At 49.8% G+C, this 27492-nt stretch overlaps 1 protein-coding gene across 5 annotated transcripts in view; it reads left to right on the top strand.

The window, feature by feature from the left end:
• Positions 1 to 27492, top strand: part of LOC113978185 (S-adenosyl-L-methionine-dependent tRNA 4-demethylwyosine synthase-like) — a 100770-nt gene that overhangs the window by 37118 nt on the left and 36160 nt on the right. For all 5 annotated transcript variants that reach the window (XR_003537506.1, XM_027704919.1, XM_027704920.1 and 2 more), the window contains exons 9-13: positions 2224 to 2276; positions 5397 to 5515; positions 13966 to 14075; positions 19031 to 19208; positions 23353 to 23488. Coding sequence is in view for 4 of the 5 variants with exons in the window: in XM_027704919.1 (XP_027560720.1) it covers positions 2224 to 2276; positions 5397 to 5515; positions 13966 to 14075; positions 19031 to 19208; positions 23353 to 23488 (596 nt within the window). In the remaining variant the exon portion in view is untranslated. The remainder of the gene's footprint in view (positions 1 to 2223; positions 2277 to 5396; positions 5516 to 13965; positions 14076 to 19030; positions 19209 to 23352; positions 23489 to 27492) is intronic.

Raw genomic sequence — 27492 nt, 5'->3', positions numbered from 1 at the left:
TAGACCTTGCTGGACAAACCTGTTTGCAAAGAAAAGCTGAAGATCTGGGCAGAGCAGAGCCAGGGTGGGGGAAATGTCGGGTCACAGCCAGATGCAGTTGTGTGTGTGTGGCTGTGCCACTGGAGAGTGTCAGAACCTGCCACAGGATCTTCTGGGTGTCATCCAGTCCCAGGGAAAGGTGTCCCCAGTATTGCTTGTGGCTTTGGGGACCGTCAGTTCCATGGTAGAAGAGCTGATCATGGAATGGTTTGGGTTGGAAGGGACATTAAAGATCATCCAGTGCCACCCTCTGCCATGAGCAGGGACACCTTCCACTATTCCAAGTTGCTCCAAACTCCATCCAACCTGGCCTTGGACACTTCCAGAGATGGGGCAGCCACAGCTTCTCTGGGCAACCTGAGCCAGGGCCTCCCCACCCTCACAGGGAAGGATTCCTTCCAATATCCCATCTGACCCTGCCCTCTGTCAGTGGGAAGCCATTCCCTCTTGTCCTGTCACTCCAAACCTTGTAAACAGTCTCTCTCCATGTTTCTTGGAGCCCCTTCAAGTCCTGGAAGGCCACAATTAGGTCACCCTGGGGCTTCTCTTCTCCAGGCTGAACAATCCCAACTCTCTCAGCCTTTCCTCCCGGCAGAGCTGCTCCATCCCTGTGTGTATTGGGGGTTGTTCACTCAGAGAGGCAAATGTTTCAGTGTTGTCCATCCACACGGAGCAGGAGAGGAGATGGAGCCCAGGCCACGGGAGCAGCCTGGCTCTGAAGCCCCCAAAGCCCCCAAAACCTCACTTCATCTGGCACTTGGGCCCTTTGCCATCTCACAGAGGGTCCTGCCGGGCACCTCCTCTGTGCTGGTCTTTGTGCAGTGTCCTGTGTCACCTCAGGCTAAAACCACCTGTCCTGACCCCCCAGCAAGGACAGAACCAATGTGAGGAGCTGGGATCAAACCCCAGGTGAAGCAGGAGAGGAGCCTGGGCAGATCCCAGCTGGCTTTGAGTGGCAGCAGCCAGAACATTGTGCTCCACGTACTCTGTGATTCCCCCTTCACACAGTTTAACTTCCACCTGGTGCAGCTGTTGTGGCATCTGCTGGCACTGTCATTCCTGGCTGGCTCACTGCCCTTGGAGCTGTGGGGCTCTTTGGGATGCAGTCACTCTCCCTGGAATCTTGTGCCAGAGCTGCCCAGGGACAAACAGGCAGGGCAGGGAATTGTGCTGCTGCTCCTTGGAGGAGCTGAAGGCCAGTTGTGCTGAGCAGAAGACTTTTTTCCCTGTTAAGCTCATGCTGGTTGGCAGGAAGAAGACCTGACAGCTAACATTTGATATTTTTTTGCCCCCTGAAGCAGGCAGTTGGGATGTGCTGAGTTTGGGGCCAGCGAGGCCAATGCCACTGAAAAGCTGCCCTGTGAGTGACACAGCAAGGCATCACAAATCCCTCTTATTTTTATGCTGATTTTGAAGTGACTTTTAATCCTTGAGACATATTGGCTTCTAAGCACTTTTTTTTCAAAGAGGGATATAACCCAACTCGAGCAGTTTGGGTAATAATAGCACTTAGTGCTTAATGAATGTTGTGGGATTAATCCTCCTGGAGCAAGGCATTTAAATGGAATTGTGTTGATCTTGGGAATGGGGCAGTGCTTTTCTGTGGGCCTGGAGGAGCAGCTCCCTCGCTGTGGCTGCACCAGAACCACGGGGATGGAGCTGCTGAGCCTGAAGGTTGGGTTTAGGCTGAGCTTTGTGTGTTGGATCCCTTCTCCTGCCCTCACAGCTGCTCTGGGAATCGGGTGTTGTCCTCTGGGCTCAGTCAGACCTGCAGTGGGGATTTGGGATCCTGGCTTCTGGGAAGAGGCTGTTGGAGGGTCATGGCTCAGGGCCAGGGAAATGTCTGTGATTCCCTGTCCTGCTCCCTTCCCACATTGCTGGGGCAGACCTGTGGTTCTGCCATCCTGTTCCACAGAGGGGTTTTCTGGCCACCCTGTTGATTCAAACAGGACTGAGCAATATAAATAAATGTCCCATCAAAAGGAACCATTCCCAGTTGACTGAAGTTCCTTGGGTGCCACGGCCTTGGCTCTGCCATTGCTGGGGGTGTCACCTGGGGGCCAATGAGGAAGAGCAGCACTGAGACTGTGATGCTTAATCCTTTTGGGTACCCATTGGTGTGTTTTATGTCTCAATTACTGCAGGTTAAAATCAGCTCTTCGTTATTTTTTGCTTTGTTTTCAGGTTACAAACTCATTGGGAGCCATTCCGGGGTGAAGCTCTGCCGGTGGACAAAGGTGTGCTCTCTTTCCTTTTCTCTTTTGGGAAATAAAACAAAGCTAGAGACTTACTCAGGTATTTCACTTTCCCAATGAAATGTCATTTAAAAGTGTGCACAAAACCAAATTGCCTCTTTCCAGCTCCAGTCTTGCATTTCAAGCTGTTAAAACCCCGCTGTGAAGAGTGAGAATGTGACTGTGGCAAAGAGCTGGGAGCATCATTTGCTGCTTTTTCCTGTTATTCTGCTGTCTGCTAAAATCTCTCCTGCCTGCTGGAATACATGGCAGGAGCAGGACACTGCAGAGGAAAGGGGGAAGGTTCCATCACCAGTGTTTCCATCACCAGTGTGAGGGCTCTGGATGGGCACACAAGGATGTTTGAGCCTGTTGTGCTGGGCTGGGACAGTCACTGCTCCTCCACTGGTTTTCTAAATCAGATTTAAACAGTGAGGTGTCGCTTCTTAATGGTAGGACTATTAAAAATTCCCCTTGTGGGAGTGTGTATGGATGTGGTTGTGTGTAATATCCGTGGGTATGTACATATGGGAAAGGATAAATACAGATGGGAAAGGGAAACACAGATACAATTTGGGCAAGAGGCTTTTAGGGTGTGCAAAAGCCCCTCAGGAAGGGGCTGGTTTCCTAAAATAGGGGAGAAACCACTGAAGAAACATCAAAAGCTGGGAAATGGCACTTGGGGACATGGGTTAGTGGTGGGCTTGGCAGTGCTGGGTTAATGGTTGGACTCCATGGTCTTGGAGGGCTTTTCCAACCTCAGTGATTCTATGATATATATGAAAACACCACCCTCCCAGCCCTGCAGTTGTCTGTTGTAGGCTCTGCAACCTTTTCAAGCAGTTTGCAGACTTAAAAACGTTCCCAGCAGAGGCACAAAGCCCTGGAGAACAAATTTCAGCTCCTTCAGGGTGTTTGTAGTTTCAGTTGTTCTGTGCAGGTCCCCGAGAAACTCACGGTTTGAAAGTTGGTCTCTAACATTGTACATTTGGGGAGTAACATTAATCAGAGAATCACAGATCATTAAGGTTGGAAAAGAGCTCCAAGATGGGGTCCAACCATCCCCCCAGCACCACCAAGGCCACCTCTGACCCAGGTCCCCAAGGGCCACATCGACAAGTTTTTAAACCCCTCCAGGGATGGGGACTCCACCACTGCCCTGGGCAGCCCCTTCCAGTGCCTGACCACCCTTTCCATGGAGAAATTCCTCCTGATGTCCAACCTGACCCTCCCCTGGCACAGCTTGAGGCCGTTCCCTCTCCTCCCTTGTTCCCTGGGAGCAGAGCCCGACCCCCCTGGTCTCCCCCCTCCTGTCAGGGAGTTGCAGAGCCAGAAGGTCCCCCCTGAGCCTCCTTTTCTCCAGGCTGAGCCCCCTCAACTGTTCCCTTCACCCTCCCTGCTGCAGAACACCAACCCCTCCAGCATTCCTGGGACGAGAACCTGTGGGAATCAGCCCCTCATTAACGTGCCAGCACATCTCTAATTCCTGTGCTGTGCAGATGATCAGCCCTTGGTCTCTCAGCTCTGTTTTGCTGCTTGATTAACTCTGTTTATTTTGGAAAGAGCCCTTGGAATGGCAATCACCAGCCAGTTTGTATTGTCAGTGAACTGTTTCATCAAAAACCTTGTTCTCCTCGCCCAGCCCTGTATTGTCAGGAGTGTTTGTGAGCTACATCGATCCCACTGATGCTTCTGCTGCTCACTCTTACAAATATTTCTCTCCTCTGTCATTTTTAGTGTCAGAGAAGGCCGTGAAATGTTCAAAGAAAAACTTGTCAAACTCCAATGTTGCGACTGAGAAAAGCAGAGAAGCTGCTTTTATTAAAGAACCAGAATTTAATGCAGTGCTGTAAAGCCATTTCACAAAATAAATAGCAGCTCTATGTGCTTAGATAGGCCCACACTATTTTTAGCTTAAGCAGGAATTGAATGTAAAGGCTTCTAATAAATTGAGCTGAAATTGGTTCCAGGCAGTGGCTTTGCCTCAGGTTCACACCAGTGTGTGAGTGTCTCCAGGAGCCTCGTTGGAGATTTGTATCACTGGGAAGCAGGAGCAGGGCTGGCAGGATTAGCATTAAACAGACTTTCATAGGGATATCACAGATAGCAAAGATTGTGTTCTGTCAAATCCCGGAAAAGAGCGTAAAACCTGCAAATTTTCGGAAGAGTCCCAAATATAACTTGCTCTCTTGGAATTTGTGGATCTCCTGAAGTCTGTTTGAAGAATGGATAGAATAAACAGCATTTCCCACCTTGTTTCATCTTCCACCTGTACAACCAGCCTGTGCATATCTTAGGGGTTACCTGGATATTTTTCCCTGCTGCTCAGTGAAGACTTTCCTTTGGATCACCAGGATCCTTCAGGTGCATAAGAAGCTGCTGTGTCATATTTCAAATTTGCTTTTGAGAGTAGCAGCTTCTTTCTCATTTATTATTATTTCACTGAGCTAACGAAAGGCAGTCTTTGCTCCAAGCAGCTTGAATGCTAAACAGGAGTTAATTCCCATTGGGAAGCTGCTGTGGTTGTGCTGGGAAGGGAAGTGCAGAGTCCTGCTGGAGCCACTGCTGGGTGTGAATGAGGGTTTATAAGGTCAGGGTGTTTATTTAATTTAGTGCTGGAAGAAACACTCTGGCAGACAAATGAAAGGGATTGAGTGTTCAGTAGGGCAGCCTTAAAATTGATCCTTGTTACTCCTTTTACAACAACACTTCTTGCATCTCCAGTGGCTTCTCCTACTTTTTTCATGGGCTGGTTCAGTGAAAGCTCCACATTGTTGTGTTGGGGTCTGCAAGGGAGAAGGTACTGATGAGGTTGAAGTTTTTTCTCCTCCAAAACAGTTGTAAATTTGACCTCATAAATGCAGTTTGGCTGTAGGGCTGTGTATAAACAGTCACACTGTTGATATATGTGTGCTGGGAATCGCTCCGAGCAGCTGGCACTGGTGTGACCTCGCAGTGTCACTCACAGGGCTTTGAACTGGAGTTCCTGGTGACTGAAGGGAGCAGATTTCAAACTGTGCCCTCACTGTGGTTGCAGAGGGTGTGCTCTCACTGTGCTGGTGTTGTGTTGTCTGTCTGTGCTCTCACTGTGCTGCTGTTTGTGTTGTGTGTCTGTGCCCGCAGTCGATGCTCCGGGGCCGAGGGGGCTGCTACAAACACACCTTCTATGGGATTGAGAGCCACCGCTGCATGGAGGCCACCCCCAGCCTGGCCTGTGCCAACAAGTGTGTCTTCTGCTGGAGGTAAAGCCCTGGGGGGGGTTCACCTTGGGGTTTGGGGTCTGCTGGACAGAGACAATGCTGTCCCTGAGCCAGCAGGGAGCCCTGGGGGCAAAGGAGGCCAATGGGATCCTGGGGAGCATCAGGAAGAGCATTTCCAGCAGGGCAGGGAGGGATCCTGCCCCTCTGCCCAGCCCTGGGCAGGCACATCTGCAGGGCTGGGCCCAGCTCGGGCTCCTCAGCACAGCAGGGACAGGGAGCTCCTGCAGCGGGGCCAGCGCAGGCTGTGAGGATGAGGAGGGCACTGGAGCATCTCCCTGAGCAGGAAAGGCTGAGGGAGCTGGGGCTGTTCAGCCTCCGGAGCAGACCCTGAGAGGGGACCTCCCCTTGTGTGTCAGGGGCTGCAGGGAGGGGGCAGAGGATGGACCAGGCTCTGCTCGGGGGGCCCAGCAATGGCACAGGAGGAACGGGCAGGAACTGATGCCCAGGAAGCTCCAACTGGACAGGAGGAAGAACTTCTTGGCTGGGCAGTGACCCAGCTCTGAACAGGCTGCCCAGGGAGGGGCTGGAGTCTCCTCCCTGGGGATATTCCAGAGCCCTGTGGACACAATCCTGTGCCCTGTGCTCTGGGCTGGCCCTGCCTGAGCAGGGAGGTGGCACCAGTGACCCACTGGGGTCCCTTCCAGCCTGACCCATCCTGGAATTCTGTCCCTGTCCTGTTCTCAAAGCACCCCTGGGCAGGGTGGGACTGGGGGGAGGCTGAGGCTCAGCAGGAACACCAGCAGTGGTGTGAGTGCTCTGAGTGGGAGGACAGGGAGGTTATTTTTGAGCTCTTTTGTTTTCTACCTTGCTTGTTAATTCATCCCATTAGAGCTGTGTTTCCTTTGGGATTTATGCCTTACCCCAGGTTGCCAACAACACCCATTCCATCCCTCAGCCTGAGTGTCCAACATCCCAGTAAATAATCCTGAGTGACCTGGGCTAGTGGAAGGTGTCCCTGCCCATGGCAGGGGTTTGGAACAAGATGAGCTTTAAGGTCCCTTCCAACCCAAACTGTTCTAGGATTCTGTGATGATTATTCCATGCAAAACCAGCCAAACTCCTCTGAGTGCCCCTTTCTGTCTCTCGTAGTCTTCAAGTTTTAATAATGCAAATATTTCATGAGAACATTTAAAGCACTGCTCTAACTCTGAAGGCACTTTGAAGCTGTTTCCAGCGTTGGTGTTAAGTTTAAGCACCAGACGCTGGTCATCCTGTTAAGTTTGCATTTGGGAGTCTATTCCAAAATGTTAATTGGTGCTCTTGATGGGCTTTCCTCATATCCTGGCTGGAAAGGACTCAGCAAATGGAATGTTTAATGAGAAAGTTCTGCTGCTTTTCTTCAGGGCAGTGTAATGGTTGGGAAGAAGAATGTGCTGCTCGTGTCTCTTTTTTTCCCTGTCTCAGCTCCCAGTGCTGCACAGAATTCTGCAGGGTGCCTGGGAATGCTGGGCATGGAATTGTCCCTCTGGTCCTGCACAGAAGGTACATCCCAAACAGAAAAGACGAGGAGGTGGTTTGTTCCCAGTGTTACTCCACAGGGAATTTAACACGGTTTCTCTTCAATTTGAACTAATTCAGTATTTCTTAGCAGCAGCCTGTGTGGGGAGCATGGACTGAGTCAGGAAAGTCCAGCGAGTGTAAATTGGAGAGTGCAGTAATTGGGATAAATTGGTTCATTCCACGTGCCTCTAACTCATCATCCTGTAACTGTCCCTGTGCACTTCAGAGGGATCCTGGAAGCAGCAGCCCTAGGATGCTGATTTTCCTGATGGTTACAACGTGAATGCAAGGAAACAGCTTTCCAGGGGCCTGTGCTGACAGGTTTTATGTATTTGTTCATATATTTACCTCCTGTGGGTGAAATGGGGGGCAGGAGATTAACTCTCCCGCATGGAATGCAGCTGGTTGTCTTATGCTTCCATGGGAAGCTGGAAGTTTTATATTGGAAGATATAAGGCTCAGGTTGAGGCTCATCCCAGGGCTTGCTTTATGTACTTAAACTTGACATAAACCAGACCTGCTGCTGAAAGAACTTTTCTTCTTTTTGGTTACTTTTGCAGATCCTGTGCTTGGGCTGCTGCAGCCTTTGTGTGGCTGTGATTTGGTGTGTTCCATAAGTAATAAGAAGGATTCTTATATATTATATTCCACACGTAATAAGAAGGATTTCCATCCTTTCTTCCTACCCCAAATCCCTGCTGATCCTGTGCCAGCCCAGCTCACAAACCCTGCAGTCAGGCCTATCTCTACACTTTATTTTAAACCCACCACACCTTGCAGTTTTAACCATGTGAGACTGAACATGGGATTGCAGGTGCAGGATAAACACATCCCCTCCTTAGCAGCACTTGCCATCTGTGCTGTTGGAGACACACAAAGCAATAGTTTTGATCTGCTGTTGGCAGAATGTTTTTAATACCAGTTTTATGCCTTGCTGCTCTCCCTGTGCAGCTCTGCCTTGCAGATAAGGCCTCTGTGATTTTTTCCCCCCCCGATCTCTTCTTTCAGGGTTTTGACATTTGTAGAGCCTGCCAATGTTTCCAACTGCACAACCACTGCAGCTCTCCCAGGATGGCTGAGGAAAAGGCCAAGGAGCCTGTTTGTTTTCTCTTCCTCACTTTGGCAAGAAATGCTGCAGTTGAGCTGCTTTCCCTGGGAATTGGATGTCATGGGAGTTGGCTGGTTGGCACTGACATGTTTTGGCCCCAAACCAGTCATAGAATCATGGAAGGGTTTGGGTTGGAAGGGACCTCAAAGCTCATCTGATTCCAACCCCCTGCTGTGGGCAGGGACACCTTCCACTGGACTTCATGGGTGGAGCCAGTGTCCAAACGCCCTCAGAAAATTAGGGTGTAATTAAAATAAATAAAATTGATTTACAAATAAAATTTGTAAAAGATGTAGCTTGGCTCTGCACTGGAGCCCTTCCTTTTCCTTGTCCCTGGGAGCAGTAGATCCCTGGGAGCTGCCACTCCTGCCAGGGCCCCCTCACTGGCTTGTCCTGCCCTGTCTGTCCCCTCAGAGCTGGCTCAGGGGTTGGGGCTGCAGGATTATGTGGCAGCTTTTTTGGAGGACAGGAAAACCAGACTGGGAGATGGGAATGGCTGGAGCTGTGCCAGGGCAGGGTCAGGTTGGATCCCAGGAAAAGGTTCTTCCCCCAGAGGCTGGTTGGGCACTGACCAGGCTCCCCAGGGCAGTGGGCACAGCCCCAAGGCTGCCAGAGCTCAGGGAGGGTTTGGACAACGCTCTCTGGGATTGTTGGGGTGTCCTGGATGGTGCCTGTGGGTCCCTTCCAGCTCAGGATATTCCATGATTCTCTGAGCTGGATTGTTTGGTGTTCCCCAGGGCTGGAGAGGGGGAACCCACACCTTAATTACTGCAACATAATTGTGTTCACAGAAGGAGTCTGTCCCTCCCCATCCCTGCTCTGTAGTGTCTCTTTAGCCTGATTGCCTAAATGGAGCTGTGCAAGTGGCCAAATCTTTTAATCAATTAGAGCAAGAGAGGATTCTGAGGCCTCCTGACACCAAACTGCAGCACAGTCACCAGGCAGAGCTCCTGGGATGAGCTGAGCTGGCTGAGTGTCTGAAACCCAGGCAATTATTGTGGAGAGGTGGAACAGCAAAATCAGATTTAAATTAATAGGGTTTATTACTTTTGCATCTGAGGAGGAGGCAAAGCAGACAGAGTGAAATATCCTGTGGAGGAATTGGCTCATATTTCTTGTTCTGTAACTTTGTTTATACCTGTACCTGAAGGTTTCAGGTTTACAGTAGAAAACAGCTGAAGTTCTTCTGTCTAGACACTAAATAAGTGTGTGGCCAAAAGCCAGTGATCACTGTAAACCCTGCAAAATGAAGAGATTCAAAATGAATAATCTCTCCTAGGAGAACTACTTCAGGTCATTAAAAAGTGGAGAAGAAACTGAAAACAGATTAAAACAAAAACTTCTCCTCAATAAGTAGCTTGACTCCAGAGGCTCAATCCTTCAGGGAAATGGGAAGTATTGTGATGTCAAAAGAGTTGTCACTGCAGGTTTGGAAAACTTGGAACCTCAGAGAGTCTCTGCATCTCCAGCCACCAGTCCTTGCTCTGCTGAGTTGTTGCTCTTTTCTCCCTGGTTATTGTTTTATTTACAGGAGTGAGATATTGTGATATATCATTTCCTTCAGATTTAGTTCTTCACTGGTTTGTTGATTTTTGGGCCTTCCAAGAGCTCTTGAAATAGCCATATAAATGGTACAGGAATCATGGAATGCACCCAGTTCATGCCCCTGTCAGTGGTAAAGAGTCTCGATGCTCTGCCAGCACAGTAATCAGAGACATTTCTGGGAGAAAATGTTCCTCAGGTGGAATGGGATTGAAATCTCTGATTTTCATCCTGTAGAACTGTGCATTTTTCTGGACCTGGGCTTGTTGAAGGTTCTGTAGTAGTCACTGTCAGCTCCCAAATTTCTGGCATCGGTGGGGAATATATTCAGATTATTGGCTGTGAGATGCTCACATGGGTTGGGTAGTTCCTGCAGGGGGCTGGTGCCCAGACACCAAGTTTTTGGTGTGTTTTGACACTCAGATTAGTTATGAAATGGTCTTGGAGGCTGTGCCATGCAGGATTGTGCTGGGAAGGGATGGGATGGGGGGACACAAGCACAGGGCAGACACCTGGGAGGTGCTGAGCACCACCTTTTGGGAAACTGCTCTGCAAAACCTGAGCATTTCCTGGAGCTGGGATGTATTTTCTTTATCAGGGAGCAGCTTCTGTCCTTAAGATTTCCAAAGTGTGAGTTGGAAGAGGATCACAGAATCCTTTTGGTTGGGAAAACCCTTGGAAATCCTTGAGTCCAGCCATTCCCTCAGCACTGCCAAGGCCACCACTGACCCGTGTCCCCAAGTGCCACATCCACTGTGTTAAACCCCTCCAGGGATGGGACTCCACCACTGCTCTGCCACATGAAGATTTCCATGAAGAAATTTTCCCTACTATCCAATCTGAACCACCCCTGGCACCCTCTGATACTTTAAACCAACTTATCCACCGTGCTGTGGGGTGACTGAACCATCCCAGAGAGTTTAAATATCTCTCACCTGTTCTCTTCCCAACCCAGTCTGGGCTTTTCCTCTTGCTGTTAGGAAAAAGCAGAAGAAAAGCTGCAAAGAGGTTTCTTGTCATCCCAGAGGAACATTAAAGGTGGATTGCTTGTGCACTGGTCAAGCTTTTTCCTTGTTCCTCGTTTTCCTCCTCCCATCATTACAGGGAGAGTCATCCTTGGGAGCCCTTTTGTGTGTCCTTTCTAGTTGTGTCTGATTTTTGCCCTTCCCCTCTCTGAGGTTGCCCCTGTGTTCCTGTGCTGGTTTTGTTTGCAGCTGAGGGATCACGAGGTTGCAGAAGAGCAGATTGGTTTTGTTATCCTTTGTATCGTTGCTTTTTATTGCTGGAGTTTGTGCTTCTGCCTTAATGGGGTTTAAAAAACTGCCAGTTCTCCTCAACTCCTTTGCCCTTAAGCTCTTCTCCTCTGGGATCTCCCCTGATGGTTCTCAGGGTTCACTGAAGATGATGCTTGGACTCTCTTTAATTTTATTCTGCTCTTCCCCTCCCTGAGAAGGATGTGCTCTGTCCTTTCCTGGGCACTGCCACCAGCACTTCCTTCATGTTCCCCCCAGGGATCACCAGCTCTGGAGCAAATGATACTTTATCCCCGAGTTTCACTTGCCCTCAAAGATTCTTGGAAGGCTTTAATCATCATTTGAAGAAGGCACAAAGCAAGAGCAGATTTATTAAACCAATCCCCAAGCGACTGGGATGGGGATGCACATCCACCTTCACAGAGGTCTCAGGGACTGCCAGGGACACTCTGGGAATGCTGTCACCTAATCCTGGTGGATCCAAGGTCTGATAACACTGCTGGATGGTCAGCCAGGGAAAATTGGGAGCCAGCTGGGAGATTCCCACTGTGTTTTCTGCAGTCCTGCCTCACTCCATGGTGGTGGGATGCTGCAGCAGTGAAATGTCTCTGAAGGATCAAAGCAAACCTGTTTCACGCTTGGAATCTCTGCTAAAATCAAGGGTTTCTGGTGTGTGTGGCTTTGGGTGGGATTTCTTTTTTCCTTGTGTTATTTTGGGAAGGAAGGAAGGAAGGAATCCCATGCACGGTTACCAGTCACCAGTGAGGCAGATGATGAGGAGGGTCACGGAGCCTGGGGGGGAATGGGAAGGTGACAGTGGAATCCTGTGTGTTCTGGGGGCCATAAAACAATCTCAGCCACAAGGCATTGCTTTTTTATGCTCCTATTAGCAGAGAAACTCCTTTTTGCCAAATAAGCTGCTTTGTAGACATGACCCGCTATGTTTATTAAACAGTTAGGACGTGTTCAAAATTCAGGGCCTGTTGGACACCAACAGCTGTCCAGGGTGTATCCAGAGCTTATTGATTTTCTGCCAACTTGCCCTATAAAATATACAAGGTACAAGTTATGTAGTTAAACATGTAAGAGTTTTATAAATGCATTTTATAGCTGACATTCAGAAAACTTGCCATGTTGGCGGATGAGGGAGAAAAAGGGGAAATTCAGAAAGCAAAGCTGTTTCGGCTTAAAGGATCCTTGAGGTGGTAAAGTTTGGGAGCAGCGTTTGAATCTTTGCTCTTGAAGTGGGTGAGGAAATGTTTGGGCCAAAAGGCTGGTTTTAGTGAGGCTGGGTCTGGAATTTGGGCTTTAGCACTGGCAGAGTGTGCAGCTGCAGGTTTTCACTTGGAGAATCCCAGAATGGTTTGGGTTGGAGGGACTTTGAAGCTCATCTTGTTCCACCCCCTGCCATGGGCAGGGACACCTTCCACTAGCCCAAGTTGCTCCAAACCCTGTCCAACCTGGCCTTGGATATTTCCAGGGATGGGGCAGCCACAACTTCTCTGGGCAACCTGTGCCAGGGCCTCCCCACCCTCCCAGGGAACAATTTCTCCCTAATATTTCATCTACTCTTAGTTTGAATCCATTCCCCCTTGTTCAAAGTCAGTGGGAGTCTTTTACTTGTCTCCAGCAAGTGTTGGATCAGCCACTTCATCCTGAGAAAGTGCTTCCCTGTCTTTCCTCCCTTAGTTAACTGCTGGGATCGTGTCCTGATGTCCCTGGAACTGGAAGGCTGAATGCAGCAGGGCACCTCCCAGCCCTCTCCTTGGCAGCCTTCCAGGGCTGCTGGAGAGTGGGGCTGGAAACAGGGGTCACCTGGGCAGAAATCTCAGTGTCAGAGGTATATATTCCTTGGTCTTGTTTCCCTGTGCAGAGCTGTGTTAATCCAACAGCTTCTGTGACAGACACTGCCAAATGTGCTGCTCTTTTCTCAGTGGATTATTCCGAGTGCAGTGGGGCTGGGAGGGAAGAGGGAAGGAGCTGTTGCAGCGTATTTTGGAAGAAGCAGTAAAGATGGAGAGAGAACAAGGAGGTGAAAACACTGAAATTCATTGACTTAAGATGATCCTTAAAGGCTGATGATCCCTGTTTGATGCTGATCCAAGTGCAGCAGGAGTGGGGGATTGCTCTGAGTAGGGGACAGGCTCTCTCTGGGCTGTTTGTCAGGTGGGACCATGATGGGGACCAACCAGTTGCTTGTGATGTCTCATTTGCTGCTGAGGATGCAGGTTGTTTTCCCAGCTGACTTACAATGGTTTTGTGACATGTTCTCATGCTAATAAATAAGAAATGGGGAGAAACTCTGCAGATCTTCCAGGTGCTTGTGTGGATTTTCCTGGGTGGGCTTTTGCTGGTTTTGGGTGCAATGATCCTTTCCAGGCAAGGTTGGCTTCCTAACCCAATGTGCTGTTCCTCAGAGGGAAGATCTGTGGGGTTTCTCCTTCAATCTGCTTGGCTCAGAGGAATTAAAATCTGGGACATTACCCACATCCACCACTGTGGTACAGTGCAGACTTCCTGCTCTCAGAGTTTGAAGCATCCTGCCCTAATCTGCCTTGTTGCCACAGCAGAAAACAAAGACTGGATTAGAAACAAATCCTGTCCTTCTCAGGGTGGTGTTTGGTACCTTTAAAATGGAACTAAAGGTGTCCTGGGACCTTCCTTCTCCAGAGCTTCCTGCAGCTGTGGTCAGAAGAGGAGGTGGAACCAGTTTTCCTTTCTTTACAGAGGTTTTCGTGGCTGCAGAGCATCATTTTAGCTTAGAAACCTTTCACCTGGGGTTCAGAATAGGTATGTTAAGTTTAATAGGAGCTGCAAGGTCCATTTTTCCCTCTGGGGAGAGCAGAGCCTGGAAGGAGAGAGGTATGGGAGTGGTGGTCAAGGATGACGCCCAAAAGTTGGGTCAGCAGCAGGATGTTGCTGGGAAGTTCTTGTTGCTTTTAATGTTGTTAAACACTGCCAAAGGTGGCAGGTGGGTCCTCCTATGTGTGTTAAAATGCCAGTGAGTGCCTTGTCTCCTCTCCCTTCAGGCACCACACGAACCCCGTGGGCACAGAGTGGCGCTGGAAGATGGACCAGCCGGAGCTGATCCTGCAGGAGGCCATTGAGAACCATCAGAACATGATCAAGCAGTTCAAAGGTAACTTCTCCTCCCACCCCATGGGTGGTGCTTTGAGAAGACAACCAGCAGTGGCACCTTCAGAGCATGGGGGAGAACATTCTGGTCATCTGGGAGGGAGGTGTGTGAGATGTGGGACATCACAGAGATGGGGGAGAAGAAACTCCTGTGGCACATTTGTTGTTTTCTGAGCTGTTTGACCTTTCCCTCAGCCACTGGGTATCTGGTGCTGCCTGGAGGGGAGGAGGGGAGTTGCACCTTAGTGGTTGTTACATCTTTTCCCTTGGTGAGCACAGAGATTTCCACAGTGGTTAAACTGGTTTGGATGATGGGGAATCTTGGCTCTTCTGTACGAGTGAGGGCAAAAGTGATCAGGAAATATCCAGCCTTAATCCCCTGCTTTTGTGTTCATTCTGAAACTTCCAGGTTGTGTTTTTTCCATTAATAATTAAGCAGCAGTGTTCAGGGTATTGCTATTTTCAGGAATTATTCAAACACCTCTTTCTGACTGAAGCTGCAGTTATCCCCTCTCAGTAGCACTGCTTTTCCTTCAAATAGGAACCTGTTGTGAGTTTGATGTTTATTCATTCTGCCTCTGTAAAGAGATGGCTGTTTTTTGGGAGGTTTTATTTGGTTTCCCAAATGTGATAAACTTGGTTGGGTTTGATATCTTAGAGGCCTTTTCCAACCTCGATGATCCAGTGAGTGTAAGCAGTGGAAGGTTCTGGAGGAGTCTGTAACCCCCTGTCAGCCCACGCTGAACCCACAGACCCACCTGCTGTGGTAGAACAAGGGACCACAGACTTGGGGTTGTGTTTGGAAGGGTCAGCTCAGACACCAAAATCAGCTTGTTCAGCCAAGGTGGTGCCCAGAGAGGTGGGGGAGTCTCCAGCCTTGGAGTCTTTCAAGTCCTTTAAGTAAAGCCATTATCACCCTGGACTAAGGAATAACCTTTTCTTTCCTTTACTACTCCCTGCTCTCTTCCCAAAAAGGGCTGGGAACAGGGAATCCTTATGGACAGACTTGTCAGCATCTGAAAATATTGCTAAAGTGTCAAGAGGCCTGTAAGGACATCCCAGTTCTCTCCTTTGGGAGCTTCTTCTCCATTAAACAAATTCATAAATATTCCCTGAAATGTGCCTGTGCATCCTCAGCACAGTTACCCTTGACCTGGAACTGTGAAAGGAGAAAGAGCAGGGGGAAAAAAAATGGTTCTGGACTAGAAACGAGCTGCAAAGTGGGAAAAGAAAAGCTGTGTTACTTTTTCGGAGTGATAGATGGCAACATGCTTCCTGTCTTGGGAGCCAAAGATTTATTAAGGAGAAGAAAAATCGGTAGGAAAAGCCCAGGAGCTGCTGTTCCATGTTGGGGATGTAACACTGTTGCTTCCCTGGGGTGCCTGTGGAAATATTGTTGGAGCAGAATCCAGTGAAAGCAAAATGGAGCTGGAGCAGTGTGGGGGGAGCTGAAGCAGGGACAGGCAAAGGATGCAGGAAAGGATGGAAGTCCCCAGTGGGCTGTGCCAGGCTGGAGCTGCCTCAGGCACAAAACATGACTGTGTCTTTCCAGCCAACTTAGCAGCTCCACAAACAGCAGGTGGATTTTATTGGGATTGATTTTTGAAACAAACAAACAAAAAAAACATCAAAACCCCACAAACCACCCCAGGGCTTGAGCAGTGAGGAGCAGGTTGTTGTGGGGCAGGAGGGCAGGTTGGGCTCTGTCCCTCTGTGCTGCCACTGCTGGGGGACCTCGAGGGCTGGGGGCAGTTTTGGGCCCCTCAGGACAAGAGAGACATTGAGGGGCTGGAGCATGTCCAGGGAAAGGGCTGGAGCAGCTGAGGGAGCTGGGGGGGCTCAACCTGGAGAAAAGGAGGCTCAGGGGGGACCTTCTGGCTCTGCAACTCCCTGACAGGAGGGGGGAGCTGGAAGGGTCGGGCTCTGCTCCCAGGGAACAAGGGACAGGAGGAGAGGGAACGGCCTCAAGCTGTGCCAGGGGAGGGTCAGATTGGATATTGGAAAAATTTCTCCATGGAAAGGGTTGTCCAGCCCTGGCCCACCTGCCCAGGGCAGTGGTGGAGTCCCCATCCCTGGAGGGGTTTAAAAACTGTGTGGATGTGGCCCGTGGGGACATGGGTTAGTTTTGGCCCTGGCAGTGCTGGGAGAACAGTTGGACTCGATCCTGGGGGTCTTTTCCAACCTCAGTGATTCCATGATTCTGCAACACTGACTGGGACTCCAGAGGAACTTCCAGCAGGGCTGAGCTGTTTGACCCCCAGAGCAGAATAGACAAATTTGGGCTCCTGGAGAATAAAACCATGGGGAAATGTCTTACCTAGAGATCCCTCAGGGCTTGAGCACCCAGCGATGCTGCTCAGGTGATGCCCAAAGCCATTTGAATGAATTGGTGCTGCCCTTTGTAGTCCCAGTGCCATCTCCACGTGCCAAAGGAACTGCTGAGCTCATCTGAGGAGCGCCAGGAGGATCAGAGGGATGGAGCAGCTCTGCTGGGAGGAAAGGCTGGGACAGCTGGGACTGTTCAGCCTGGAGGAGAGAAGCTTCAGGGAGACCTGATTGTGGTCCTTCAGTGCCTGAAGGAGCCAACAGGAAAGATGGAGAGGGACTGTTTACAAGGGCCTGGAGGGATAGGACAAGGGGGAATGGCTTCCCACTGCCAGAGGGGAAATTTAGGTTGGATATTGTGGCTGTGAGGGTGGAGAGGCCCAGGTTGCCCAGAGAAGCTGTGGCTGCCCCATCCCTGGAAGTGTCCAAGTCCAGGTTGGATGGGGCTTGGAGCAACCTGGGCTAGTGGAAGGTGTCCCTGCCCATGGCAGGGGGTGGGACTGAGTGATCTTTCAGGTCCCTTTCCAACCCAAACCATTCTGGGATTCTATGAGGCTTTATTAATTCCATGCATTGAAGTAGAAATGAGATTTTCTTTGAAGGAACAGAAGAATTCTTGTGTCCCTTTATCCTTTAGGATATCCTGGAGGAACAGCCCTCAATACTCTGAGTCCCTCTAATATATCATGTTCTCCTTTATTGTTGCCATAGTTTGTGCTGGTTTTGAAGACCACAGACATTAAAGTCACATAATTCTCTCTTAGAGTAAGTGATGGAGAGAAATGTTACTGCTATGGAGCGAAGGTGGGAAGCAGTTCAGTTGATGGATACATTTTTCCAGGGAGTGACTGGTAAATCTCTCTGCCCTTGCAAAGGGCACACAGAGAATGGAAACATAATTCAGAAACAGGAGAGTGGGAGTCTCTGATAATACAGCCCTGGGAAAAGGAAAAAAAAACCAAACAAAAATGCATGACCTGTGCTGGGAAATCCTGAGAGTCCCTGAGGGTACAACAGCCCCAAGTGCAGGAGAGTTCCTGCCCTCCTGGAATAGCACTAATGCTGTGCAGTTTATCCCTGCCTGGCTGGTGATTTGTAGGGTCAAATGTTTGCACACAAACCCTCTCCCTCCTCTGGGCTGTGTTTGCTCTTCAGCAGATTTGGTGTAAACTGTTTTGAGAAAGTTCCACTCCAACTTTAGGTGATGATGGAATTTTCTTCTCTCTGCTTACAAAGCTGCCACGGTAATTATGGGAGTCCAGATGAGAGATGCTGAGAGAGGGGAATTAATTAATTCCAAAAGTGACTTACAGTAGCTTCAGGAATACCAAAGTTAGTCCTTTAATCTCAGTGTGTGGTTCAGATGCTTCTTTCTTTTCAAATAAAGCTCTCATTTAGTACTGTCAAGTTTCTATGGAATAACCATTAGTCCTGTCACTGGCTCAGGACTGAGCCTGGCTGGTTTAAAATTCACTAAGCTCTGCTCTGATTCCAAATCAGCTTTTTTCTACACGAGGCTGCAGCAATATCCACAAACACCCCTTTTTATCTGGGCTTTGCAGCACAGGGTGGAATTTTCTGTGCTGCAGCGTCAAGGCAACGAGAGGTGAGCTGAGGACCTGGATCCACACTCGGGGCTTTGTTTTTTTATCTTTAAAAGGGACCAGCCCCCAATCTAAACCCTCAGATATTACTGGAGGACATCAAGGCACATCAAGGAAATGTGAAGTGACATATTTGGAGCAGAGGCTTGTTTGCAGTTGGGTGATTCCATGTGGGGTCCTGGGCTCTTGGGCAGGGGTGGGTGGGCTGGAGGAGGGTTTTTCTCCCCTGGGAATCGTGACCTCAGGTGGGTCAGACCTGCAGGGAGTGTTTCCACATGGATGCTACAGTTGAGCTCCTTGTTTTCCTCTTCCTTCTGAAATCTCTTTGGCTGTTCAGGGCCATGTTGTGGTGGGGTTTTGAACTCCTCCTTGTGTGTTTGCCGGTGTGGATTCAGCCCCAGCTGTTGATGTTCTGCCCAGTGACACGTGCTCAGCTCCCCCAGGAACTGCTTTTCCTGGGGCTGGGGGGCCACAGGGACCAGCAGCAGACACACACACACATAACCTGGGGTTCTTTTTTAAGACACCTGCTTGAAGTTGCATCAAACTGCCTCTTGTGTTTCTGTCTCAGCGCTCAGGCAGCACCACCGAGGGCTCAGCAAGGGAAAGCTGGGCTCAGATGTTAAAGCTGGGCTCAAATGTTAAAGCTGGGCTCAAAGGTTACTCGTTACTACTACCCAGGTTGCTCACAGCAGTGATCAGGGCACACACAGCCCCAGGCCCTGGGTGGACAGTGTCTGTGGGTTCCTGCAGATCTACTCCTGGGTGCTGTCTGTGGCCTGGTGTCCCCTCTGGTTCCAGAGGGCTCCAGCTGCTTTTCTCAGTCCTCCTTGTGCCAGGGTGTATTTTGGATACAGATGCAAGGTTTGGGAGGGGGATTTGTTATGGGATCCCAGAATGGTTTGGGTTGGAAGGGACCTTAAAAGTCATCTCGTTCCAAGCCCTGCCATGGGCAGGGACACCTTCCACTTTACCAGGTCACTCAGGGCCCCATCCATTGTTGATGTAAAGCTGTTTCCCCCTTTTCCAGGTGTGTCAGGGGTGAAGGCAGCTCGCTTTGAGGAGGCCCTGACAGTGAAACACTGTGCTCTGTCCCTGGTGGGGGAGCCCATCATGTACCCCCAGATCAACCGCTTCGTGAGGCTCCTGCACCAACACAGCATCTCCAGCTTCCTGGTGACCAATGCACAGTTCCCAGAGGAGATCAGGTAAGGGCTGGATGAAATACCTTCCTACTAAACGATTGGAATGCTGACCTGTGTCTTGATTCCACTTTATCCCCCATTGGAGTGAGCTCTGCATGATGGCAATGGAAAACCCTCTCAGCATGTCTTTGACTTGAACCTCAATCTCCACGGGCTCATTTTCATCTCTTCCTCTTCCCCAGTTTGATTTTCCTTTCTGTACCTCTTAAACAAACTGGGATTGCTTCTGGAAGTGAAGAGAATGGAATGCTGTACCTGCTGAAGGAGGAGAACAGGGAGGGAGCTGTGCTTTGAGCTCGGGGATGTGGATACCTGCTGCGAGTGTTTCTGTCAGCCACAGCAGGAGACTGAACTCATAAATTTTGGGTCTGACCTTTGTTCTCACTCCCTAAGAGCAGCTTTTGGCTCAAACCAAAGCTCTGTCCAGCCCAGCATCTCCAGCAGGACCCTGAGTGCAGGATAAGGACACATGACAAGCACACACTCATTGGCAAAGTGAGATCAGAGGTTTTTACCTTCCTCTCAGAGACACTTGAACTGTGATTCTCTAAGTGTAACAAACATATTGATGGACACTCCAAGAGTCTTTACAAATGCAAAGAATCCCTTTTTCTGCTGCTTTGGAGCATCCAGGCTGCTTTTAACAAAGTCTGAAGCGGAGTAGCAAGGAAACACAGCACTGAGTGGGAGCTCAGAATTCCATCAGCTGATCCCTCTGGCAAAGTCCAAGCCTGGAGTTGGGTGAGCTGAGTGCAGGGTGGCTTTGGGGTGTCACTCAGCTCCTCATTTCAGCTCAGTGCTCTCTGTGTCAGTACTTCTGGTAGAGCTTCCTTTTCACTCCTTGTGGTCTGAATATGGCAGTGGGGGGGGGAGGGCAGGCAATTTTGGAGGGAGTGATTATACACCACAAAGGCATTCCAAATGATTGAATAATTGTGTAATCAAGTTACTTTAAGTCATGTATTATGTGCCTGATAGATAGAAATTGCTCTTTCCTAAATATAGCAGTTTAAAAAGGGAGCACACACTCTATTTTGAAGCTGCACTTCTTCGGATCTGCTGAATCTGTTTGAAAAGAAACAAAAAAGAAAGTGATAAAACGCTGGTCTTGCTGTCTTAAAAATTGCAACTGATCTTTGGCTCATCAAAGCAAATGATTTACTTAATGTGGGAACTGAAGTAGGCACCAGGCTCAGTTCTGTGCTGTCAGCTGGAGTGGAAATGTTACTCCTAAAATAAGCAGAGTGACCTCTGGTGCAGGAAGGGCCTTTGGACAAGGGCCTGCAAAGGCCTCCAAGGGCTGGAGCCCCTCTGCCCTGGAGCCAGGCTGGGAGAGCTGGGGGGGTTCACCTGGAGAAGAGAAGGCTCCAAGGAGACCTGAGAGCCCCTTCCAGGGCCTAAAGGGGCTCCAGGAGAGCTGGGGAGGGACTGGGGACAAGGGATGGAGGGACAGGACAAGGGAGAATGGCTTCAAACTGCCAGAGGGCAGGGTGAGATGGGATATTGGGAAGGACTCCTTCCCTGTGAGGGTGGGGAGGCCCTGGCACAGGTTACCCAGAGAAATTGTGGCTGCCCCATCCCTGGAAGTGTCCAAGGCCAGGTTGGACAGGGCTTGGAGCAACCTGGGCTAGTGGAAGGTGTCCCTGCCCATGGCAGAGGGGTGGGACTGGATGGGCTTTAAGGTCCCTTCCCACCCAAACCATTCCATGGGAGTGGAGTGTGGGCTGGGCTGTTGCTGGGTTTGGGACAGGAGCCCACTGGGGCTGCAGTGTGGTGTCTCCTGGGCCTTCCTCTCCTCTCCTTCTCTTCCTCCTCCTCCTCCTCCTCTTCTCTCTGGACTGCAGCTCCAGCTGCCCCACACACACATCCACAAAGTGATGGAGCTTTCCTGGCTCTGAACAGGAACCCTCCTGTGTCTGTTTGCATTTGTGATCCTCAGAGATAACAATGAGCAGATTCTCATCATTGCTCATAAGCAGATGCTCGGGTTTGGTGTTGCTGTGTCTGCTCCAGGTGGGCTGCTGGAACCACCTCCTGGCTGGTGTGTAAATGCCATGGATTTGGTGTCCTGGATGTCACCTCAGACAACCAAAACCCCATCCTGGTACCATCCAACTAAATCTCCTGTTAATTATAAAGTGTAGCTGAGTTCCAGGAACATCAGGTGGGTTTTAGTTCTCATGGCACCCATGGTTGCCCTTTCTCCTTGTTCCCTGAGCATGTCCAAGTTCATCCTGGCTCAATTCCCAGCCAGGCAGGGCCCTGTGGACCTCTCCTGCTTGGAGCAATGTGGTGCAGAAATCCCTCCTTGGGATCTCTTCTAATTCTTTAATTTTCTCCATCTAACAGTGAGTCTGGCTCTTGCCTGTTGTTAGCTTGGAATTCCTCAGAGAAGAGATGATTTTTCTCAGCCTGCAGTTTAAAAAACACCCCCTCCATCTTCACTGGGGCACCTTCTAATTAAGCAAACGAAGCATTGAGTAAAAAAGAGTATTTTGGCTCAGTATTCTTTGAACACTCCAATCCACTTAGGCCTAGAACATTTGGTCATTTTGGAGTCTGTGGCTTTGGGCTGCCAGTCCAGACAGGCTCATTTCCCAAACTGATATTTTAACCTGAAATGTTCAGTTTGTTCTGGGTTCTTCATGCAGAGGGAATGTGTTCAGATGGTTGGTTGAGTGTCCACGTGAAGTGGATTTTTCTGGACACAGAGAGCTCTGTTCAGTCTCATTCTGGCCAGGCCTTGTCCCTTTGTCACCTTCAGGGTGGCCAGGGGGTGGCTGTGTTTTTAGGTGGCCCTGTTTGGCAGCTGAACAGTGGTTTCTAATGTCTTCTCATCTTCTCCAAGGAAGCACACGAAGCTGGGACTGGTGCCTGCTCATTGCACTCCCAAAATGCTGTCCCCACACTGAGCTCTGGGGGACACTTGGGATGTGATTGTTCATCTCAAAACCCCCGGGGTGGAAGGTGCCCCGAGGGCTGGGTGTGTCACACTCACTGGCTTTGTCCCTTCTGTCTGTCACCAGGGTTTGTCCCCATCCCTGGAGGTGTCCAAGGAATGACTGGAGGTGGCACTCAGTGCTCTGGGCTGGGGGACAAGTCACAGGTTGGTCTTGATGATCTTGGAGGGCTTTTCCAACCTGGAATTCTAAGGGAACTCCTTCTAGCTTTTCTCAATGCCCTCAATGATCCCTTTGCTGATGCATCTGTTGCTGCTTCTCCTTTATTCCCTTGATTTCTGGAAGGGTTTAGACTCAACCCAGGCTCTTCAGACAGCACAGGAGGTTTAAACTCTTTGGGGATTACCAGTGTTGGGCTCACAGATGCTGAGCTCACCAGCACAGTGTGGAATAAGGCCTTGTTAGTGGAAGGAGAACACGGTGGTGGTTTGTGTGTGGGTTTGTTTTCTAAACAGCTTTAATATCCCTTAAAAAAACTGGCTGAGGATCCACCTGCAGGTCAGGTAAGTTCAGTGTAGACAGCAGTAGGAAGTTATGCCTCTATTTAGAATCCCAGAATCACTGAGGTTGGAAAAGCCCTCCAGGATCATCAAGTCCACCCTGTGCCCAATCCCCACCTTGTCCCCCCAGCCCAGAGCACTGAGTGGGGGACTCTACCACCTCCCTGGGCAGCCCCTTCCAGTGCCTGACCACCCTTTCCAGGAAGAAATGTCCTCCTGAGGTCCATTTCTATTGAATGGGATTAGTTTTCCATGGGCCAGAGCAAACAGAACTTGGGGCAGGGGCTGAGCTGTGTGGATTCTGACCATGGGGGCTGTGGGGAGCAGCAGAGCTTCTCCGTGCTTCCCTGGCAGCCTCCTTTGGGAAGCCTTTCCCGGTGTGTTACAGCTACTCTGGAGTGAAATATGTTCCAGTTCAGTGAGGAAAAGATAATTAAATTGTCAGCCAAGGCCTGTGTGTGTGAGTTCCCAGCTTTGGGGGGTGTTATTTGGTGGAAGGTTCCAGCATCTCGCCACGGACGATGGTCACTTGGCAGAGATGAGCCACTGGAGCTTGGATGGTTTGCCAAGTTCCTGTTGCTACTGGACCTGCAGAGCAGCTTGGTGGGAGCTCCTGTAACACAAAAACACGAACTCAAGCAGCAGCAATGTCTGAAAACAGCAATTCCCTGCTTTTTCTTTCCAAAGGAGCCTGGAGCCAGTGACCCAGCTGTATGTCAGTGTGGATGCCAGCACCAGGGAGAGCCTGAGGAGAATTGACAGACCCCTCTTCAAGGACTTCTGGCAGAGGTTTCTGGACAGTTTAAAGGCCTTGGCTGAAAAGGTACCCAGTTAAGAATGTACTTTTAAATAGTTTTTTTTAATTCCTTCTCCACTTTACCTGCTCAGGACACCTTTTCTTTCTTCCTTCTCATCTTACTTCTACTTTCTACAAAAGGAGAGACTTTCTACAAAAGACTTGAGAGGCTTCAGAGGCTCTCAAGGTGGGCCATGGGGTGGGTTCTGGATGTGCTGGGAGCATATTTGCATGGTTTGTACATTCAGGTGTATAAATTTTAGCAGGTTTGATCTGTTTTCCGTGTGGGGACAAACTCATTGACAAAAGAATGTGTCTCAAATGGGACAGTAAACTGCTGGGAGAGATGGAGAGATCATCAAATAATAGATTTCCTAATGAAGGGGTAACACTGAAAAAAGGCTGCTGAAGGAAAGCTGGAAATTCAGGGAAGCCTGGGAAGAGTCACAAACCCCCACATGTCACTTTGCTCTGGTTCTCAGAGGTTCCCTTGACCCTAAAGACATGGAATTGTGTGTGCTGGAGTTTGCCAGCTCTGGCCACCCCCCTCCTCCATGGAAATCTGCTTATTTCTGCAAGATTAACCCAAACTAGAAGTGATTTGTGTCCACCTGAGGCAGCTGAGCAGTGACCTGAAGGCCCATGGGACTGTGTCAGCTCAGAGCTTGGTGTGACATGTTTTGTAGCAATTAATGCCCCATCCTGGGCCCAGCATGAATTAATAACAATAGTGCTTCGTGAGCAAGTCTCCTCCTCTTCTTTCTGATCCTGTGCTCTGATGGAAGCAAATCCTTGTATTTACCAATTTGGCAGCTGTTGACACGTTTCCTGCTGAGATGAACAGCCAGGAGAGAGGGTTTCCTTTAAATAGTGAGTTTTTCTGCCTTCTGAGATGACAATATTGGGCTATTTTCTGCCAAATCTACTCAGATTAGTAGATCTGGGGGACTCAGCAGGGTTCCAGTTTATTCTGGAAAGTGTGATCAGGTGGATTGTGTGTGAATGTCTGGTCTTAAAATCTCAAACTCTTGAGTGTGTTGAAATCAGGTACAAACCGAGTTCTATGGGAGCAGGAGCAGTGTGGGAACAACAGGAGCTAAAATATTGAAGGCAAAAAAATGTTGAAAAAGCCCTTTGGGGACTTGCTTTTGCTCATTATTTCTTTCCTGCTGCCTCTCTTGACCCTGGATGGATTTGGTTCATTCCTTGCTGGGTGTTGTCAGAAAGTTCCTTGCAATGGATTGAAGGTGAAAGTATTGGCAGGTCTGTCCATACAGCTAAAAATACTTTGGCCAAGGTGAAGAGGAGAGGAAAAAGAGCTCAACTAGCAGGTGCATTTTCTCCTCAGAGCAACTGCACTTTGAAGGGTCCTTGAAACACTGGGAAAACAAGAACCAATTAATATTTGCTCCAGTTGGGGAAACTGCTCTGCCAGCCCTGCTCAGCTGCACGTGGGGACAGCAAGAGCTCCTGGGAAAGCTGCTGTTTGTTGGGTTTTTCCTCTTAATCACAGAATCCTGTTGGTTGAAAAAGGCCCCCAAGGCTGTTGAGTCCACCCTGTGCCCCATCCCCGCCCTGTCCCCCAGCCCAGAGCACTGAGTGCCACCTCCAGTCCTTCCTTGGACACCTCCAGGAGTGGGGACTCCACCACCTCCCTGGGCAGCCCCTTCCAGTGCCTGACAGCCCTTTCCAGGGAGAAATTCCTCCTGGTGTCCAACCTGACCCTCCCCTGGCACAGCTTGAGGCTGTTCCCTCTCCTCCTGCCCCTTGTTCCCTGGGAGCAGAGCCCGGCCCCCCCCCCTGCCCCCCCTCCTGTCAGGGAGTTGCAGAGCCAGAAGGTCCCCCCTGAGCCTCCTTTTCTCCAGGCTGAGCCCCCCCAGCTCCCTCAGCTGCTCCTGCTGCTCCAGCCCCTTCCCTGCACATGTTCCAGCCCCTCCATGTCTCTCTTGTCATGAGAAGCCCAAAACTGCCCCCAGGACTGGAGGTGCCCCAGCAGTGCCAGCACAGGGGGACAATCCCTGCCCTGCTCAAACCACGTTATACATGATTCTGGTACCCAAAAACTCCCTTAAAGTGCTTCTGGGGTGTGGAAGTGCTGATGCTTTGTGTCGGGAAGGTGCTGCTGATTTCTCTGGAAGCAAAATCCAAGCCCCATGTTTTCCCAGTGAATCAATGCATCGAGGCTGAGTCAATCCTCCTGAGCCCAAGACGAGCTGGCACTGCAGCTCCTGTGACTCACTGCCAGTGGGAATTGTGGGGAGGTTTGGTCTGTGCACATTTAAAAAAATATAAGTGGGCAAAGGGAGTTGCTGAAAACACAAATTGTACCTTGCTGGGCTCGCCCTGTGGGGTTTGGCAAGTGCTGATCCTGTCCTGGGGCTGCAGGGTTGGGGATGTCAGGGCCTGCTGCAAAATAATCCTCTGCTTGGATAATCCAGACAGAGGAGTGGGAGAAAGGAAGAGGAGAGGACACAGTCCTGGCTGAGAAAGGGTGTTCTTGGCTGTTTTCTTTCTGTAACCAAAACCAGGCTGATTCTTCTGGAACACAGGGATAGAAGGGCAAAGGGGTGGATTTCGAACCTGTTGCTTCAGTGAGGTGGTTAAAGAACCACAGAATGGTTTGGGTTGGAAGGGACCTTAAAGCTCATCTCATCTCACCCCCTGCCACGGACAGGGACACCTTCCACTAGCCCAGGTTGCTCCAAACCCTGTCCAACCTTGGCCCAGTTACACTGAGAATGGATTTCATGCTTTGAACTGAAGTTCTGCACAAAGTTCTTGAGCCTCAGTAAAGGAGTGAATTTGATAAGGGATCATTCCCAGGAGGATTTGCCCGCCTCATCCAGCATGTTGGAGATTAGCTGCTACATCCATTTTCAAAGGAAGCTCAGGAGTAAAAGATAATAATCTGTGCTATTTCTCATTGCAGCAAACAGGATGAACCCCCCTACGCTCTGTCCACTGCTGTTTGGAGCAAGTTTTATCCTTTCTAGAGCTGTTCTCACTGAGCTGATCTTTGTGTTAAACTTCCTGTGCTGAGAACCATTTTGTGAGAGGAGTTGGTGTTAAACAGCAGGTGCACTCCCAGAAGGCTCCAGTTGTTTCTTGTCCTGTGTCCTCTCCCTCCCAAATTAAATTGAGAGGAAAAGGAAAGACATTAACATGTGCAGTTGGGACTGTGCCCTTTCCAAACATCACATCTGAAGTTTTGTAGCCTCGTCCTCTGACAGCCTTGAGTTTGTGAGGATGATTGAGAGGTGACTTGACTTGAGAGACAAGTGCTTGGAGGAAGCACTAAGGATGTGACTCCTTGTCTCTGTGTCAGGGTGAGGAGTCTCTGTTGAAAGATGTTTCTTCCAGCCATTGCTGCTTCCTAATGCTAAAATCCAAGTGAGGAATGAGGTGCAAATTAATAATGAGGGTCCAGCAGCTCAGGAGGGAAGGGATGGATTTTCCATCCCTTATGATTTTATAAACAAGTTGATGCTTTTTCCCCCCCAGAATAAATCAGCCAGACGTGCTGAGCAAGAAAACAACCTATGGTCTGTGAGCTCTCACCCCCACAGTCAGATTTGGGATCCTTTTGGGTTGGATTTGGGATCTGTTTCCCTCAGTGTTACTGGACCACGTTCTGTAGGCTGAGAACCTTTGGAAACTGTTGTCGTGGTTGTTGTGGTCCATAAATCCCTGAGTGTTTTCCCAAGGATAGGGATGTGACTGAGACAAGTGGGAGTGCCCCTCTGAGTTGCTGATGGATGAAGTGGGGATGCAGTGACCCAGGGTGGCAAAGTGTGTATGGATTTCTACCCAGGCACTGGGAAAACAGCTGGAGATGGACCAGCACAACATGTCCCATTCTGGTTGTGCTTTTTTCCACAGAATCCCAGGATGTATCATGTTGGAAGGCACCTCAGTAGGTCACTGGAGCCACCTCACTGCTCAGGCAGGGCCAGCCCAGAGCACAGGGCACAGGATTGTGTCCAGAGGGCTCTGGAATATCCCCAGGGAGGAGACTCCAGCCCCTCCCTGGG

The sequence above is a fragment of the Neopelma chrysocephalum genome, unplaced genomic scaffold, assembly GCF_003984885.1.
Source record: "Neopelma chrysocephalum unplaced genomic scaffold, ASM398488v2 Primary Assembly neopelma1_299, whole genome shotgun sequence".
Lineage (NCBI taxonomy): Eukaryota > Metazoa > Chordata > Aves > Passeriformes > Pipridae > Neopelma > Neopelma chrysocephalum.
The sequence above is the reverse complement of the archived record's forward strand: the minus strand, read 5'-3'. Positions and strand labels throughout refer to the sequence as shown.